General features: G+C 44.2%; 1 protein-coding gene across 1 annotated transcript; it reads right to left on the bottom strand.

The window, feature by feature from the left end:
- Positions 1 to 1,506: 1,506 nt before the first annotated feature.
- On the bottom strand, positions 1,507 to 11,595 carry HEY2 (hes related family bHLH transcription factor with YRPW motif 2). The gene is made up of 5 exons (XM_084774658.1): positions 11,001 to 11,595; positions 8,916 to 8,994; positions 8,695 to 8,778; positions 6,011 to 6,092; positions 1,507 to 3,570 (listed from the first exon to the last, which is right to left on the bottom strand). The coding sequence occupies exons 1-5, from the start codon at positions 11,081 to 11,083 to the stop codon at positions 2,879 to 2,881; spliced, it is 1,020 nt and encodes a 339-aa protein (XP_084630784.1). The 5' UTR covers positions 11,084 to 11,595; the 3' UTR covers positions 1,507 to 2,878.
- Between the last annotated feature and the right edge of the window lie 6,246 nt (positions 11,596 to 17,841).

The following is a 17,841-nucleotide window of genomic DNA, read 5'->3' as shown; positions in this document are numbered from 1 at the left end:
ATGTTAGTGTGCTGATGCAAATGTAAGGTGCATTTTTCCTTTCTATATTTAATTAAGGACTTTTATAATCAATCTGTAAAGTTTATATTATAGAAGTTCCTATTCTTTCTAAGTTGACCTTAAATCAACAGAAACTGATAGAGACTTAGACCCATGGGAACATGAAATTCTAAAATCGTAATAACGCTTTGTAATAATGCTGCTCAGATAATTACTCTTGTGTTGAGGTAACGTGTGATGGGCAAAACAAATAAGAGGCTTCCTTCAGGCTATAATCCCTCCATACATGTGGAAATAGTGGGCACTATTGTAGGTAATACTTATTGTTCTCAAGAAGAGCGATACCTTTTCCCTTACTGCTGCCAGGAAATTCTTCTTTATTCTCAGTTTCGGGCATGCTTGAAAGTCGCTATGAATGCCTAGGATGTCAGTTCCTATACACCACCCCAGATGTGCAGAGTACAGTTCAAGGCTGAGCACACCCTTGCTGGTGTGAATCACGAAGCTATGTTCTCGGTGTGCACACATAGCTTTTGAGTTTGGGGAAAACTTGAATTCTACCCCCCCCCCTTTATTCTAAGAGAATGCCTTTGAGTTAATTTTGCAACTGCTACATAAAAAAACCTGCCAACAAATCAATTCCCAAAAGTTCTTTCCTTTACCTTAAAACTATTTTAAAAGGCTTAAATCCTTTTTTGTTTTTTAAAAAAAACATGAAAATGATCAAACTAAAAGGTTGTACACAGCTTCAAAAGACAGAAACCACCCCATTACCATAAACTTCATTCTTCAAAAGCCAGAATGCTGCCATGGCTCCTCCATCCCAGCGTCCTCACCCTAGCATTGTGATATGAATGATACAAAGATTTCTTTTCATTCTTTTTGGTGTACCTGGCCTATGGACTTAGGAGCTCCACCTGACTCTGGCCTTCTCTGAAGAGGAGGCCACAACTACAAGACTCTTATCAACAAAACTTTCAAAGACACGGAGGACTCACAACCAAAATGCTGATCATATATCCACTGATGTCTCACAACTATGCCTTGTTTTTAAGCTATACAGTATGGCACATTCTGGTACATTCTGGATGCTTGATATCCTTTTACTTGGAAATCTTACATTTATGCCTTTCCAAGAGCTATAGTTATGACAAAAAAAAAATTGTACTTGTTGAGAGTCTGAGGCAACAGGATCTTGGTTTTCAGGTGAAGCTAAGCTATGCAGCACATTCCAGGCCAGTGTGGGTTACACAGTGAGACCCTGTCTGTAAATAAATAAATAATCAACACAAGGCAGAGGAAGATGATTGCTTTTTGCCTTTGCAATTCCTACCCATGTTTTAAATCTATAACCAACCTCCATGAAGTTTATTTTAAAGGAAGATGTGTGAATTCCATCAGTCAATAATTTTGAAATACATGACATAAAGCTGTGGCTCAAAGAGTCAGTAAACGAAGGCCTCACAGGAAAGGCAAGCCTGCCTTGCCACTCTGAAAAGCAACTCATCCAGGGGAAGTAGTCAAAAAGGACTTCATTTAATTAGTGACATGTAGACTTTTTTGCATAGAAAAAGGTTACAAAGTAATGCAGAGAAGACTAGGTACAGTAATTTTAAAACAAATATTTATGAGTACAACTTTGCATAATGTTCAACATTCTCTTGTTTATTGCTTTCTCCACACAGCAGAGAAACGAAGTGCATAAGAATACATGCTGTGTCTTTGCCTTTGAAATATAAAAGCTCTTGTGCTTAATTTCCATGTATTAAGAGATTATTTTGTCATTAAACAAATTAAAAAAAAAACTCAAAACCAAAACACCATTATGTAGCACTAGTCTAGGCATGGACAAAAATAATTTATGTATACCTGATTGTACACATTCATTGTGATTTGGGATCAAATGCAATTTCTAAATTGACCAAGGGCATTTAAATCATGTAGCTTTTCTCTTCCATTTCTTTCTTTATCTCATTAGCTCCAGAAATGCAACATCCCCCCAAAAAGGGACAGGAACAGACATCACATGTCAGGAGAGAGCTGAAGAAGTTAAATATATAAACATAGTCCAAATGAAACTGAATAAATTAATCCAAACTCTTACAAATCAAAGAGACTTTGAGTTGGCGTGAATGAACCTCTGGTGGGCACACAGTAGGTAACTGCTTCTGGGTGCACTATACGGCTGTAAGTTTACTTAAAGAAGTATTGTGTCTTAAACCATGGCTCGCCAGAGGATGGGAGCTTGAAGGCAAAGCAGAAATGCTCGTTAACGTGGACACTGGTGGAATTCTTGTTTATTTAAGTGCATTGCTAAATGTCACTGCTTGGCAAGTCTGTATAAAGAAAGCAATATTAAAACTAGGTCTTTCAACTTAATTTTCAACAATCTTTCTGGCCAATAAAACTGCTTGGTTTCAACAGAATACTGTGTGTCTGCAGCCCAACACATGTTGTCTGCTCCCTCGCTTTCTTAAGCGAACAATTACGCCCTTTTCATCATGTGCTACACATTCTTTAGCTCAGGCACTTAGAAAATATGGTATTTTTTTTCTCCCTTCTAGCTTCAGGAGAACTAGTTATGGCGTTTTTCTTTTCCAAGTCAGATGTTTTAATGCACCTCTGGATGGTGACATCCATGTATCTTCCAGGAAAGTTTAAATGGAAATACTTTAAAGTTCTGATGTCAGTTGCCAAGCTGCCTTAAACAAAGGAAAAAAAATATAATACTACTTTCCATGTATGTGGCTTGCTTCTCAGATCTCTTTATTGTGTGGATCTGCAGGTACCTGTATGGCTACCTTCAGGGTGCAGAGGTTTGAAGCTGATCCTGAAATGAAGGACATCAGTTACTATTGCAAAGAAATTCAATAATAATTTAGAAGGCTCCAACTTCTGTCCCCCAGGGTCGGTAAGGTTTACTGTTTGTTCCACTGCTTGTCTGCTGAGGACTGGAGGCTGTGGACACTGACAAGGGTGGGCTGATCGCTGTGGCAGCAGCAACCGCCGCTGCTGCCGCTGCATTGGAAGGCAACACGGGAAAGGCGCCTGCGAAGGACAGAGGGAAGCTGTGAGCCGCTGCGGTGGCAGCTGCGGCTGCGGCGTGCACCGTGGCCGAAAGAGACAGGAGAGAGGTGGAGAGAGGTGGCACACAGGGTGCGACGGTGCCTGTCGATGGCATTCGAAGAGCAGAATCTGCATGGGCAAACGTCGCTGTGAGGAGGGCAGAGCCGTGGGCAGGAGGCACTTCTGAAGAGGTGGATAGGCGACATGGGGTTGACTCCGATGCGTGGAGTCCGTTGGGTTGGAGCAGGGCTGTGGGGAGATGGTGAAAAGCTGCTGCCCAGTGGTGTGGGTGCAGGGGGTGATGGTGGTGGGCCATGGAGGATGTCATCACTGCTGCCTCCCGCTGGGAGGCACAGGTGCTGAGATGAGAGACCAGGCGCACGCGCAGTGGATCCGCTGAGTCAAGGCCTTCCACGGAGCTCAGGTACCTAGCCACTTCTGTAAGGCACTCTCGGAATCCTATGCTCATGAAGTCCATGGCGAGCGCATGGGCATCAAAGTAGCCTTAAAGAATGGTTGACAAGGGTCAGAGGTGGGGGCGGGGATGGGGAGGGGAAGAAGGGAAAATAACATAGCTCTGAGGCCACCCACTTAGGTTCCACTCCGGCCTTCTGATGAAATAGGATGATTCCTTATAAAAACACAATGGCTACTGTGTTTTTGGTTAGTTTTTGTTTTTCAGGAGTAAAGAAAGGATACTCTGCAAGTGGCATGCCTGGTCACTTTAGCAATGCTACAGTTAATTAAGGATCTAAATGTCACAAAAGGAAAAATAAAATAGGGGCATTTGTGTTTGGAACACTGTCTAGAGTAGGAGGGGATGGCTTAGCTTTAGTACTGTGGGGCAGTGACTTCCTCCAAGAACACTCATTGTGGAAATAGAAACAGTATCACAGAGTTGGTCATTCACAGGGCTTTTCCAGGATTTAACCCAGGACCCTGTGCATTCTCAGCACACCAGGTGCCTCTGAACTACCTCATGAATCCAAATTACGTTCTTTTCATCGAAAGCACTTACACCACTTTATGCTGTTGTAAAGTTCATAAGATGCATCTGATATGCAAAACGTGCCTATTTCCTTTGGCCAGCTTTTTTAATGGAAGCCTTATGAAAAAACCTGTTGTTCCACTTACTGAGTGACCTGAAAGTAAGAAAAAAGGTGTTTGGGGCAAAGAAGAAAGGTAGATGTGGCACTAAGCTGAGCAAGAAGAGGCTATTATGAAGGGTGGGGTATCAGTAGTAAGTCTGGGTTGCATCCCCAGACCTGGGAGCAGTCATTCAGCAAAATCCCTGGGATTGGGAGGAAGAGCTGCTCCTCCTGAGGCTGCCTCCATGGAAGGAGCCTTCTGGGTCCCCTTCAAGCTCAAGCTTCTGACTGTCACCAAAGAAGCAGGGAGGTAATGACCAGAGCGCAGAGATACTGACAAATTTAAGGGTTTGTTTTGTTTTGTTTTGTTTTCTCGAGAAACAGTTATAATCCTATGACAGACTGAAAGGAACGTAGTAGCTTCTTTGGATTTCCCAGGGTGGGGGTGAGGTGGGGGAGGGCTTAGATTGTAAACTAAGTCGCATTTGAGGTATCCTGGCTCTGAGGCTGTATACGGCTGGGTGTTGTTGCATCTTAAGGAATATGAATTATGTAATCCCTATTCTATTGTTGGGAGCAGAGGGAAATGGTGACGAGCAGCTGCCTCCTGTAAGTGGGTCCTGAGCCAGCAATAGCACATGCCCATAGCCACTTCCGCTGTACCAGTGTGGTTCTCCTGAGCTTCAAGTGAACTAACTGACAGCCACCTGTGAGGAGCCCTTCACCATCACCTCTGTGTTCCATCTAGCGGCCACGCCCTTTGCCACTGGGAGGCTTGGCAGGCGAGCAAACACTGGCAGCCCCTCTTGTTCCAGGCCTACGCATTGTTCTGTGGGATGGCCTCTCCAGTGACCCAGCAGGCAGGCGACTTACAGGGCACCTGGCTGGGAACATCTGCTTACTAACTAATATGGGTTGGCGTTTAGGACTTTTGGGGAGTCAGGAAGAAGAACTGAGAGAAAACTTGTTACAAAGTTTTATCTTTCACCCCCCTGACCACCAATTCTAGGGAAAGTGGAATAACCACATAGCTTTCCTTGTTGCTCTCCTGGAATCCCAAGGTGGCAGGGGTAGAGGCAGTCACCACTTAGGGCCCCTGGAACACATGCTGGCTAGTTTAACCCTTAAAGAAGAGCAGGTTACTTCCGACTCAAGTCAAAGGTTGTAGCCAATTTGGGTGGGATAACTGACTCCTAAGACTTCACAATTCTCCCATAATGTACTGTCTAGTACAGAGGACATTTTGCCACGACATGGAGCCAGCCCTGGATAGCTACTCCCGAGTGTCTTCCCTGGGAAGAGCCTGTTTCACTGGTGTTTCTTGTAGATTCTGTATCTGTACGTAAAATGTTGTGATTGGTGTAAAGTCAAGGATAGCCAAAATGATCTGCGAAACAATGGCAGAAACAATTCTACAGGCATTTCCTTTAAGTAGCTAAATTATTTGAGTCCTAGCCTTGACTTAATCAAGCTGAGAGAAAAAAGAGCGAGCGTGCCCAGCCTTGTTTATATTTGGATGTTTGTGTGTTTGTTTTGTTTTGTTTTTTTCTGTACAGATTCCAGCATGCGCTTCTCAAATCCCAAACAAACGTCTGAGCAGGCTGCTGTGAATGAAGCTTTACTCCCACAGTATTATGAAAGCAAACACAAGTCTGGGGTCAAGTGTTCCTTTTGTTCCAAAAGTTCTTTCCCACGAGTTCAATCCTGCCATTAGCATTGATTTCTCCAGCTTTAATCTAGGGCCGTCTATCTCAGCTTGTTAAAGGGCTGCTCAACTGTGACTTCCTTGAAATATTAGTGGGAAAAGATGAAAAGAGAAAGGTGGAAAGAGGGTAGAGAATGGTGCCAACCCTTACCTTTGCCCCCTGTTGCCTGAAGCATCTTCAAATGATCCACTGTCATTTGCAATATTTCAGCCTTTTCCAACTTGGCAGAGCCCTTCAGAATTAAATAACAATGTCTTATGAGTCCTACAGAAACTAACCTGGAACATGACATACTGATTTTAGCACTATCATTGCAATTTTGCCTCTCATGAAACTCTATGTTTAATTTAATCACAGAAAAAAAAACTTGAAGTAAAAAATTTTAATTGTGTGTAGGCATGTGCGTGTGGCGTGTGTGTGTGTGTGTGTGTGTGTGTGTTTGTGTGTGTGTGTGTGTGTTTGTGTGTGTGTGTGTGTGCGTGCACAGGCAGATACCTATGCATCTCAGAGGCACCAGAACGTGTTGGAGCTGTATGCTTAAAGTGCTTGTGAATCACCCAGTTGGGTGCTAAGCCCAAATTCGTGTCCCCTAGAAGAACAGCTCTTTGTCTTAACCTCTGAGCCATCTGGACAGCCTCTGGATTCTTTCTAAACTTTATATAAAAGCACCAATTACTACAGCACAGCTGACGGCATTAACTTGTAACTTCTAAAGACCAGAACAAGGCATCAAAGAAATGATTCATTAAATAATAAGAACAATTATATTCCTAACATCATCCCATAATTCTATGCCAGCTGCAAAGCCCTCAAACTTTGTGTTCAATCTCTACCTTGATTAATGGTATATTTCCTTAAGGGACATTTAATTGTCATTTCTATTGAAGTCTTGAACAGTTAAACACTTGAATGTTAACTCCAGAAGATACAGACGTAGTATTTTAACAAAACATCAGAAGTAGAATGTTCAAAAAAAAAAAATCCAGTAAGTCTTTAAGATAACCACCAGTGAAGGAAACAGAATAGGAAAGGACTTTCAAGGTTACCAGCAGGTGTCACTGTGAATTAATTCTAAGATCACAAACCGAAAGGCCTAATTTGCAGTTTACTTAAGGAACATCATATGGGCCTAAGGCTTTTCCAATAATTCAAAGCTGCTCTTAAATAAAAAAAAAAAAGCCTTGCAAATACATTTTCATTGTTCCCCTTCTTAAAATAAAGCAACCTTTGGAAACACATGCACCACTTACAGTGTCTTGGGGACCGTGATGGCTCCTAACTAACTTCCTAAAGAAGCTGAATAATTAAACCAATATGTGGTTTGGGGAGATTTTTTTTTTTCCCTTATGGTGTGTGAAAAGGATCCTAACACTTATTCCAGATTCCTATTCTTGGGTTTTGAAATTTAATTTAGTTTAATTTTAAAAATTATCAGCACCCAGAAAATAGGAGGAGTGTCATTCTTTGGATGCTTTAAGGAATAGTCTCCACTAATTGCGACAGGGCCAGCTTACTGGGGTTGGTAGCCAGGCTCTGGATGGGAGAGCGTGTGTTTACAGGAACTAGCTGCCAAACAACTGAGGCTGGCTCTTAAGATTTAAGTCAGTATTTAAGAAGAGAGCCTAACAAACCAAGACTGAGAAGAAAAGATCACCAAAGTGACTGCTTCTCCATGTCACAATGTAAGTACTTCAGTACTCAAGACAGTAAAAAGAAAACAAAAGCAAAACCAAAAACAAAACCCAACATAGGTTATTGCCACTTTTATTTGCACCCTACTAATCAGAAGTATAATTTATAGTACATATAAGTTATTAAAGGCAGCCTCGGCATACGAACAGCGCAGTGCATTTCTTTTTTTGTCTTAAATATATAGAAGCAACAGCATAGCATGTCCTGTACTTCTCATTGTTTGCCATGTCTATGAGGACCCATGAATGGTTGCAGTGAAAGTGGCAGACTGCCGTCCTGGATGCCCTCCAAAGGCTCTCTGTGGGGCTCGCTTTACAGTGTTTGCAGAACCATGAAGTAAACAAGCCAACAAAAAAAAAAAAAAGGCATAAACAACCAACTGATGTTTTGCACCCAATTTGGGACTCAACTGAAAACATTTTCAGCACAGAAACTGCTACATACTTGGAAAGATGCTCTTAGAAGCTCTTGCATCAGCCAACTACGAGACAGCACAAGAAACCAGATACCCAAAGCCACAAAAGAAAGCGCAAGCGTTTGTTTTCTGCTCTCCCAAATGCGCAACTGCATTTTTTTTAAATGTAAAAGAATACTTAAAACTTTGAGAAGCAGCATTTATGACTAATTTGATTTTAACCAAATTTCAAACTGTGTCTCGAATCATACAATGTCCTATTAACAGAAGATTTAAAAATGAAAGTTGCTTGCCAAATAAAGTATATTAGTATAATTTAGGAAACCAAAATAGAAATCTTAGTTCCTGAACTTTGATTTTTAAAGAGTACTTTCAACATTTGAGGGGAAAAATGATATGTCAAATATGATACTCAAGAATACTACATATAGCACAATTTTAAACAAAATCCCTGCCGGATTCATAGAAAGAACAGAGAAAGCACACACCCTGTTACCCTTAAGGGGAAAATAAGCTAAAGAATGGAAATGTTTTCAACTCCGTGATGGATTATGTTTTTTAATAGTTTCGCCACAACAAAGCATTTTATTGAAAGGGCTCTTCTATGCGGGACCAGGGTACACACACCATTATTTTAATGAGCTTCAAGAGGAATCCTCACCCAGAATGAGAAAACCAGACTCTTTGAGCTTTTCTAGAGGGTGGAGGAGAAGGGAAATTGACTTACTTGTTTTTCAAAAGCGGTTGGCACTAGTCTTCTCAATTCAGATAGACTGTTATTTATTCGGTCCCGGCGCCTTTTTTCTATGATCTAGTCCAAAGAAAGCAAAACAAAAATCTAAGGATACATATATATATCAAAATGATCCCAAACAGGAAAACAGCCATGGTGATACATAGTGTCAGTTTACATGACATCAAAAGGGGGGGGGGACGGTTGTCACCTACCCCTCTCCTTTTCTTTCTCGCCATGATCTGAGAGGTGGTGGTTGGTGAATTTGACCTCATCACTGAGCTTGTACTGTGCCTGTGAAGGAGGGAGGAAGACCATGTCAGATGTTGTGTCAGCATGATAACCCTCTCCCAGGCCTCCCCCCCGCCCCCCCCCCGCGCCCCCGCCCCACTCCGTGCTTCATGGCACCATTAATATTCAGACTGCTTGCACGTTACATTATTTTTCCATGTCTATGTGATTTTCTGGCTTCGTTTTTAGTTTCCAGGTAGTAATTATGCCTTTAAAAAAATGTTAGTGAGGCCTGGAGATGGCTTAGCAAGTTAAGGCAATGGAGACAGAGTTGGATCATCCGGCCTGGAGTGTCACCTTGTACTCACGGGGTGCAAAGGGAGAACCTGCCGGAACTCCACAAACAGAGGTGATGGTGACAGGCACATTGCCACACACATACATTACATAATAAAGAAACATAATGAAAAAAAATACTACTGGGTAATTTAGCTGCCCATTCAAGTGGCAAAGATGAACCCGAACTTTTGAGTTCCCCCTGAGAAATGATGGCCAGTTAGAGTGGAGGTCAGAGACTAATGTCCTATTTATCCTCATAGATTTCTTAAAGGTCAAACAACTATCTGAATGTGTCCCTTCTTTTCTCCTCTGACAGACATCACATGACCTCCTCTATAAAATAGTAACCACAGACCCAGTTTGTGTCTAGATGCCAACTTTTAAAACAAAACAAAATACTTGACCTTCCCCCCCCCAAAAAAAACCCAAAAAATCTCAACAACTCATATTGGATAACATAGAAAGGACAGATTTAAGTTTTGCATATTAATCTTTTAAAAGAATGTCCAAGCCGAATCATTGATAGGGAAGTCAAATTTTGTCTTCCTCCTATTTTGCGTGCTTTACTTTGAAAATGAAACTGTGTCACCAGCCTTCAAACTAAGCTTAAAATCTCAGGAAGCTGCAATCTGCCTCGAGTTTACGAAAAGGTATTTTTATACTGAAAAGTTCAATTAAGTGCTTATTTAGTTACATAGTTGGTCGCCTAATGTATACTGTCCTCGGCCTTCATGTCGCTTTGAAAGCCACCGATACTACTTTAACGTCTTAAATTCTCCAGGCCCTGTTATGTGTTCTGTTTCATTTTATAAGTTCTCCTGTCCCTTCATCTAATCATTTGTGGCACTTAATTCGAAATCAACCGACCCCTTCTTTCTCATTTTTTCTCTACAGGTTTCAGCTTTTTCTCGTAACAGGCTCCCGCTTTTTGTTTGTTTGTTTGTTTGTTTTAAAGATGGCATAGTTCAACAATGAATGAGGTAGTTGGGAAACAGCGCCTCATGCATCTTTCTTGTTTTTGCAGTTTTCAGGCTTTGATTTCTACGTCTTAAAACAAGCCTGCGGAATAAAGCCAATTTTCTACATGCAGGGAAGGCTTTGCTCTTTGAGTGACAGCTGCAGATAAATAATTAAGGTGCTTCTAAGCATGCCAATTAGAAGCAATTATCATTTGACCCGTCTAGGCTCTAAAATGCCCGGGTAATCTCTTTGTCACAGGAGGGCTGTCTCCTGTGATCATAAGGCCAGATCTTCTGAAGACTAAAAGACAAACAGGCAAAGCAACGCTGCCTCATCCACTCCTCACGTCTGTCACTCATGGGTGGGCCCCAGATCACCCCAGCCAACCTGCGCAGTTCAGCCGGCTTAGCTTTAATTTCTCAAACACTCAAATCCCGACGTAGGTAGGCTTCTCTCAAAACAGAAATCCAATTGCTTTACTTTTCTCCTGACCTATTTTGGAACTGCCCCTAAATACAGTTCCAGTGGCGGGGGCGTCGCCCGGACGTGCCTGACAGCCCAGGACCCTCCCTCGCCATCTCCTGCGCTCTCCCCTCCAGTTCCCCTTCCAGTCGCGTCCCACGCCTAATGCTAACCCTACCTCTCCACCCGACCCCGACTCTAGCTCTGCGAGCATCCACTTCTCCGGGACAACTTTCTGCACCAGGAGCCCCGAGGATTTCCTCGGAGCCCAAAGCTCCCTCGACACTCTCCGGCTTCGCCGCGCTCACCCAGAGTAATTGTTCTCGCTCCCCACGTCTATGGTCTCGTCCATGTCGCTTTCGGAGGTCGTCTCCTCGCAAGGGCGCTTCATCCCGGCGACCGAGGAGCAGCCACTGACGCTGATCCGGATGCAGCACGTTCCCCGCGGGCCTCCTCCCTCCCTCCTAGCCCGGCTTCTGCAGGCGCGGCTCCCGGAGCGGCGCGGACTGCTCCTCCAGGCTCTTTCCCACGCCGCAGACCAGCCTGGGCGCAAGAGCCGGCGCCGGCCACGCCCCCCGCGCGGGCGGGGCCCCTCTGCTTCTTCGCGTGCCCGCCCTGGCCACCCTCCAGGCCCCGCCTTCCCGGGACGACGTGGCTTTCTATTGGCTATTTTTGAGGGGCGGGCCCGTACTGGCCAATGGCCGCCGAGAGGCGTCGGCAGAGGCGTGGGAACGCGGCCGCGCACCTGGGAGGCCGCTAGCCGTGCGCCCGGCGGTGACTTGCTGCGGCGGGCGCAGGCGCGAGCGCAAACCGGGCTGGCGTGCCGGGCGTGGGTTCCCGGGATTTGGTCCCTCCTTTTCACACCGGGATCTCTCCCGCCGAATTTCTACCCTGGTTTTAAAGAATAACCGCTAGCGCGTGTCTGAGTGCGAGTGAGCGCGTGTGACGTCGGTGGTGGAGGCGAGGGGCGGGGGGAGGGCTCTGCGACCCACCCCTCTGGGCTGTCTCTCCTCTGGCCACAGGCTGCTGACTGGCTGACCCGAGCGGTCACGTTGACCCTCAGGGGATTTTGAAAGCTTTAAATCAAACTTGCTTTTCACCCTGTCAACTCTGTAGCCTCTGGGTTGTGGGCAGATAATGACGCGCGCTTACCAATCCAGGTGCCTAACCACAGGAGGTTGGCCCAGTGCACTGGTGGATTTGGCCTCCCTCAGCCACTTCCTTTGTGTTTTGTAGCCACAAAAATTGGAGGGAGTGGTTTGTAGACCCTCAGAGTAAATGGTGGGCTCGAGTGGAGTTGGGAAGCGGGGGGAATTTCAAGATACAAGCTGAGTAGGCTTTCGAGCTCAAAGTTTTCGGACTTGGATTATCCAAATTAAATGCCCCAAGACCTCCCCTCCAGTTTCTCAGGTGTGTGCGGCCAGAGATCTTTAGCATCTGGGGCTAGAAGAATCGTACTTGTACTTTGAGTTTGTTTTGTAAAGTTTGTTCATCTTCAGGCGCATTCTTAGGCCATGGACAGCACGGGTTCTTTACGTTGTAGATGTGCTTTCAGACTTTGTTTTCAAGCTGCTGCCTCTCTCTGCACACGGTGGGACTTCTGAACAGGCTCCGCTGAGGTGTCTCAGCGTGCTCAGGAAGTGAGCAAGACCATGCCGGGGAGCGGGGCGCCCTGGACCGTCTGGCTGCATTGCGGGGTGGGTTGGTGGGGGTCCAGCGGGAGACTCCACACGATGCGCCGGGCCAGCTTTGTGCTTAGTGGGAAAAAAAAAAGCCTTTGAGAAAGACGCATCCACCAGTCACCAAGACCCTCCACCTTGCACAGATACTTATCTTTCTGGAAATCTGACTAAGGCGCCCACTTCGACATTCCATTTCCTGGCTACGCTAGACGGGTGGGGCGAGAAAGGATAAGAGAAAAAGGGACAGCAGATTGGGTAGTTGGAGAGTGGGAGGGAGCCAGGTTAACGCCAAGGACCTGCAGCTAGAGTGTCTTTAAAGCACACAACGTCTTCCCTGCAGGCCCTAGTCTCTTTTGTGCGGTCCCCACCGCGATGCTTTCAATAACCGTGTGAACAGAAATCTGAAACTTTCCGTCCTGACTTCTGAAACTTAACTCCAGGCAAATCGCAGGGTCACCGGGGACTGGGCGGGGCCTTGGCAAGGCAGGATAGGGTCAGCGCTGCTGGACCGCAGCGCCGTGGGTGGCTGACTCCCCAGCTCGGCACTTAGTCTCTAGGAGGGCGCCTGGGTGCTCAGGGGCAGCCGGGCCTTAGCCTGGCCACAGAGCAGGCGGCCTGAAACTGCTTGCCCTGTGCTATTCAGGCCTGCACCCAGTGCCACTCTGGCGTCCTCATTGGTTATCCAGTGTGAGCTCTCCAAGCCTTGATTTCCCAGCTAGAGTCGGGGCGGGGGTGGGGGGTTAGGGGGTGGCGGGAGGGCAGGGGGAGAATTCCCATCGTTCAAAGATGGCTTCATTCCCCCCACCTCCTGAAATTAAGGTTTGCCACGCGAGCACACGAGCAAATTAGTGGGAGCTTCCAAACGCCTGAAGCAAAACCTGAAATAAACAGGGGGAGGGGAGAAAACCTTAAAGATTCTTTTTTTGTTTCTCACTATACTAGTGTATTTAATTATAATGATTGCGAAAAATGCAACGGGAAATGGTTTGCTTGTAATAAAGTAGCAACTGCTTAAACTTTTTCCATTTTGTCTTTGAAGACTTAACCGCTGTGCCGTGTCATAAAAGAATTCGTCGGGGACGGTCGGAAAGCACACAGAGATTTAATGTTGCTTAGAATATTTTTTAATCAACTAGGGTCATATACTGAAAACGTTTAGAATAGAGCCTGGAACGGGGGAGGGGGCAGGCACAAAGAGACACAGAGAGGCAGAGACAGACAGACAGACAGACACACACACAGAGAGAAAGAGGGAGGGGGGGGAGTGAGTGAGTTAAACTCTCCAAAGAACACACACGTTAATCTTTAAAATATTTAATCCCAATTAGAGTGATTTTCCATTATATCCGTTATTCTCAAGTATCCCTTTTGCCTGTCGCCTGCCTAGGCGCCTTTTCTGTGTCCCGCGTCTGGGTCAGAGGCAGAAACACAGAAAACTCTTGCAAGTGCTTCAGCCTATTTAAAAAAAAAAAAAAGCGTGCGTGAGGTGAGGAGGAATTGGGGTGGCTAAGCAGGGAGAGAGAAAAAAAAGAGAATCTTGGGACTTTAAACCCCATTTCTCCTCTGCGACTTCGGTTGCAGTGCGTTGCTGGAAAGCTTACTAAGAACGAGCACAGAAGAAAAGCCGTCCCTGCTTGGAGCAATCTGCCTTTCTTTCCTTTTGAAAGGCTTGAACAATAGGATAATTAGACCGATAGAGACGGGGAGGGGGTACTGTCCTAGAAACGAAATGCCATTAGGAAAGAAAGACCAGGCCAACAAATCTAAAGGGAAAAGGAGATGTTGACCTGCCGCCTTCCCTAAATTGGTCATCTGGTCCCTGGTGCTTAAGTGATTTAGTTCACCGAGTAGAGAGAAGAACATGAGGAAGGCAGTGGTTTTCGGGGACCAGACTCAGTGGCTTTGATATTCCTCCCGATGATCTGCCCGTTTATTACATTGTAATTTTTCCTATTTACATTAAGTCTGGCGATCTTAACCAAGTCTTACCTTGTCTCATACATTTGAAATTTTAGCACACAGACTAATGAAGAGATATCTTTGTCACTCTTCTAAAAACTCCCTTGAAAAAATTTGGGACTGTATCAGATACACACACACAGACACAGACACAGACACACACACACACACACACACACACACACACACACACACATTCTTGGTTGCCTTCTACTCTCACTGGAGCCCTGTGCTGCTTTCTTTATTTGCTTTTGAGACACTGCTTACAATTTTTAAAAAACAAAACAAATAAAAACAAAACAAAAACAAACAACAACAAACCGACACACAGACTATTGGAGCTTTTGCTTATCCTAGAGTCTTGCAGGTACCGTTCATAAAATATTTAACATAGTTTCTCTGTGAAATAAGGGCTGTGCTGTTATTTAGGGAGCTTCATCTTAGTCTGAGAAGTCAAAATTCACACAGTTCAAACTGGGCAGCTCAGGGCTTTGCCTCCTTTGACAAGTAATCATCCAGAGTCTCTCTGTCTCTCTGTCTGTCTCTCTGTCTTTCTGTCTGTCTGTCTGTCTCTCTCTCTCTCTCTCTCTTTCTCCCTCTTTTTTCAGAGAGAGGGCAAAGAATGCTATTTAATTTGCAATTGCCAGGCAGGTGATAAGCACGCGCTGATCTGTAGGCAGCCTTGTTGAGCTGTCTTTGCCTGACTACAGGGCTATTGTGAGCAGTAACCATCTTAAAATGTGTGAGAATGCTGCGCCCTGGGAGTGGAGGCCAAGGGCAAGCTCCTTGTAAATTTCAATACCTTTTCAACCTCAGGCAGGCAGCAAGCAGGCCAGTCTAGGGTCACCGTGTGACACGAATATGTAAGCCAGTAAAACAACACAAAGCTGAAAGCGAGGGAAAGGCCCACCAACCTTGAAATCATCTCTGTAACAATGCCTCCTTTTAGCAAGCAGTCTTGCCAGGTTAGCAGCACAGTGTGGACGGTATTTATGGCTAGCTCTTCTAGGTGCTATTGCTGGTTGTAGTAATAGAGACTGCAAGGGAGGAAATCCAAGATCCAGAACTCCCTTTCCTGGAAGTTGTGTTATTTAGGCTGCTCTATGTCACAGAGGGGCAATCTATTTAAAAGCCTTTCTTTCACGAGGGCTTAGTGTTGTTAGTACTCAGCGCAGGCCGAGAGATAAAGACTGGTTTTATTGTAGGACCCTTGAGAAGAGGGTTGTACATCAAGGAACCCATTTTCCATACCCAAGTGAGCAATAGTCACAAGACGTCAGCACTCACTGTATTAACCAAATTCTTCCAAGGGGCCAAATTGATGTTGACAGGTTTTTCTGTGAAGGAATGTCTATAAATTTCTCTGTCCTTGATGCTGGTTTGACTAGGAGGTTTTTCCCTCCCCTCTTTTATAGACACAGGGAAATATGTTCACTTTTGTCCTGAAAGTGATTTTTAACTCTATCTCCATCCTGTGAACTGATGCCTGGTGTGTGTGTGTGTGTGTGTGTGTGTGTGTGTGTGTGTGTACACACACACACACACATATATATATATATATATATATATATATAAGTGGGTACATAATAGATGGTTTGGGATGACTTTCTCATGAAAAGTAATGAGCTATCTGCCTTGTCCCATATACACAGTTTAGATAGAGTGGAATAATAAAATAAACAACATGAAAAGGCTGTGGAAATATGAAGGGACTACTTAAACTCAAGCAGGAAAGCACTCGTTGTGAGTGGGTCCTTACAGTCTAGAGCATCCTGGTGGCCAAGGCAAAGAAGAGAGCCATAGTGAACTTTCTAATTTTTATAATCAGAAAAGAGAACACACTTAGCATTTCAACAACAACAACAACAACTTAATTCAGCAACTGTATTCTAACTAAATTGCCTGGCTGCCTAGGTTACAGACTTGAAACATTGAATTATTTGAAACAATTATTTTCCTTGTCTAAAATTCTTTCCTAAGTATCTCTATTAGTTATAGCAGGAAAAACAACACTGACAGAATGTATGCATGGAAACAAAAGCGCCAAATGTCTGAACAAACCATCCAGTAAACTGTCAGGGTTAATTAATTGACACTAACAGAACCAGGGTCTCACGGTTCTCCAAAAAGTGGGGATTCTCTGTAGCCAATGTGTTTGCTTTCACTTTAAGAAAGTGAGCCATACAAGTTAGGGATTCTGAAATCTGCTGGGCTGGCACTCCTAGAGAAAAATGAAACATTCTGAGAGACTCAGTGCCGAAGAAAGATTAAAATCATTTGCCCACAGAATACAAATGAATATACAAATTTTCTTAGTGTGGCTATCGGAACACTTCCGTTAGATGTGTTCACATTTACACCCTCATCATACATTAACTTGATAGATGGCTCTGAAAAGAAACCCTATGTAGACTGAAAATAACTTACTACTTTTAGATTTACTGTGGGGGAAAATTACAAGCTATTTTCATGCCTTCATGTTTTATAAACCTATTGAAATGTGGACCGTTTGAGAAACTTAGAAAAAGAATATTCTTTGTTCATTCGGGTTTTTTTTTCCACCCTAGACAGAACTAAATTTGCTCTACCAGATAAGACTGACTAGTTCTCAGTATCTGTTAGTTTAGTATGGAGCATTGCAATTTGTCTGCGTTTTCTGGTAGGAGGCATCAAAATCATTTAATAGCTTGGGAATACATTGGGAATACTAGACTACACATTTTTTAAGAGCTGGATCTGGTGGCCAGTAATAGGCCATCACATTTAGGAAGGAAGTACTTTATAGAAAATAACGGTTTGCTGATGGGCTGCAGGGTTCACCAGGACAATGACCCTTTAGCAACAGAATGCCCCGCTACTTCAAAGGCAGCGCCAAGGTCAGCTGCAGCATGGAAAGCAGTGGCGCACTGTGCCTTGGATATGCAAGAAAGGTACACTGTGTGTTTTCATGGCACTTTTAATTCAGAACGGTGTTAATTTATGAATCAAAACTCCTAGCACTCAGGAGTTATTGGTCGAGGATGGCTAAGTAGACTTGAACAGGAAGATTTGAATGCCTGACAACAGGAGACACGTTATTACACACACACACACACACACACACACACACACACACACACACACAAATGATTTACATGCATATGTATGTATAAGTCAGTCTAAAAATACAAGTATCTATACAGGCATTTGGCACTGAATTAAACATGTTTAATTGCCCCTGACTTACCTGTTAGCATCTGAAAGGCTATGGTAATACCAATGCAAACCAGTAGCTCTAATCTGAAAGGGAATGCTACATAGTTGACCACCAATTTTGCATAGTGGAATTCAGAGGGTGGATATGTTTGGCAGGATCATTGTTTTTTAAAAACCTCATTCATTATACTTTATCATCTGCAACCTCTTATGTTTTGTCAACTTTTATATCCTACATCTTAAGGCCAGTTGCCTTATGCAGTTCTTAAAATGCAGGATCTTATGAAAACAGATCTCACTTAGCACTTTGTGC

This window comes from Acomys minous (assembly GCF_964271855.1).
Source record: "Acomys minous genome assembly, chromosome: 3".
Lineage (NCBI taxonomy): Eukaryota > Metazoa > Chordata > Mammalia > Rodentia > Muridae > Acomys > Acomys minous.
Note: the sequence above shows the minus strand (reverse complement) of the source record. Positions and strands in the feature narration are given on the sequence as shown.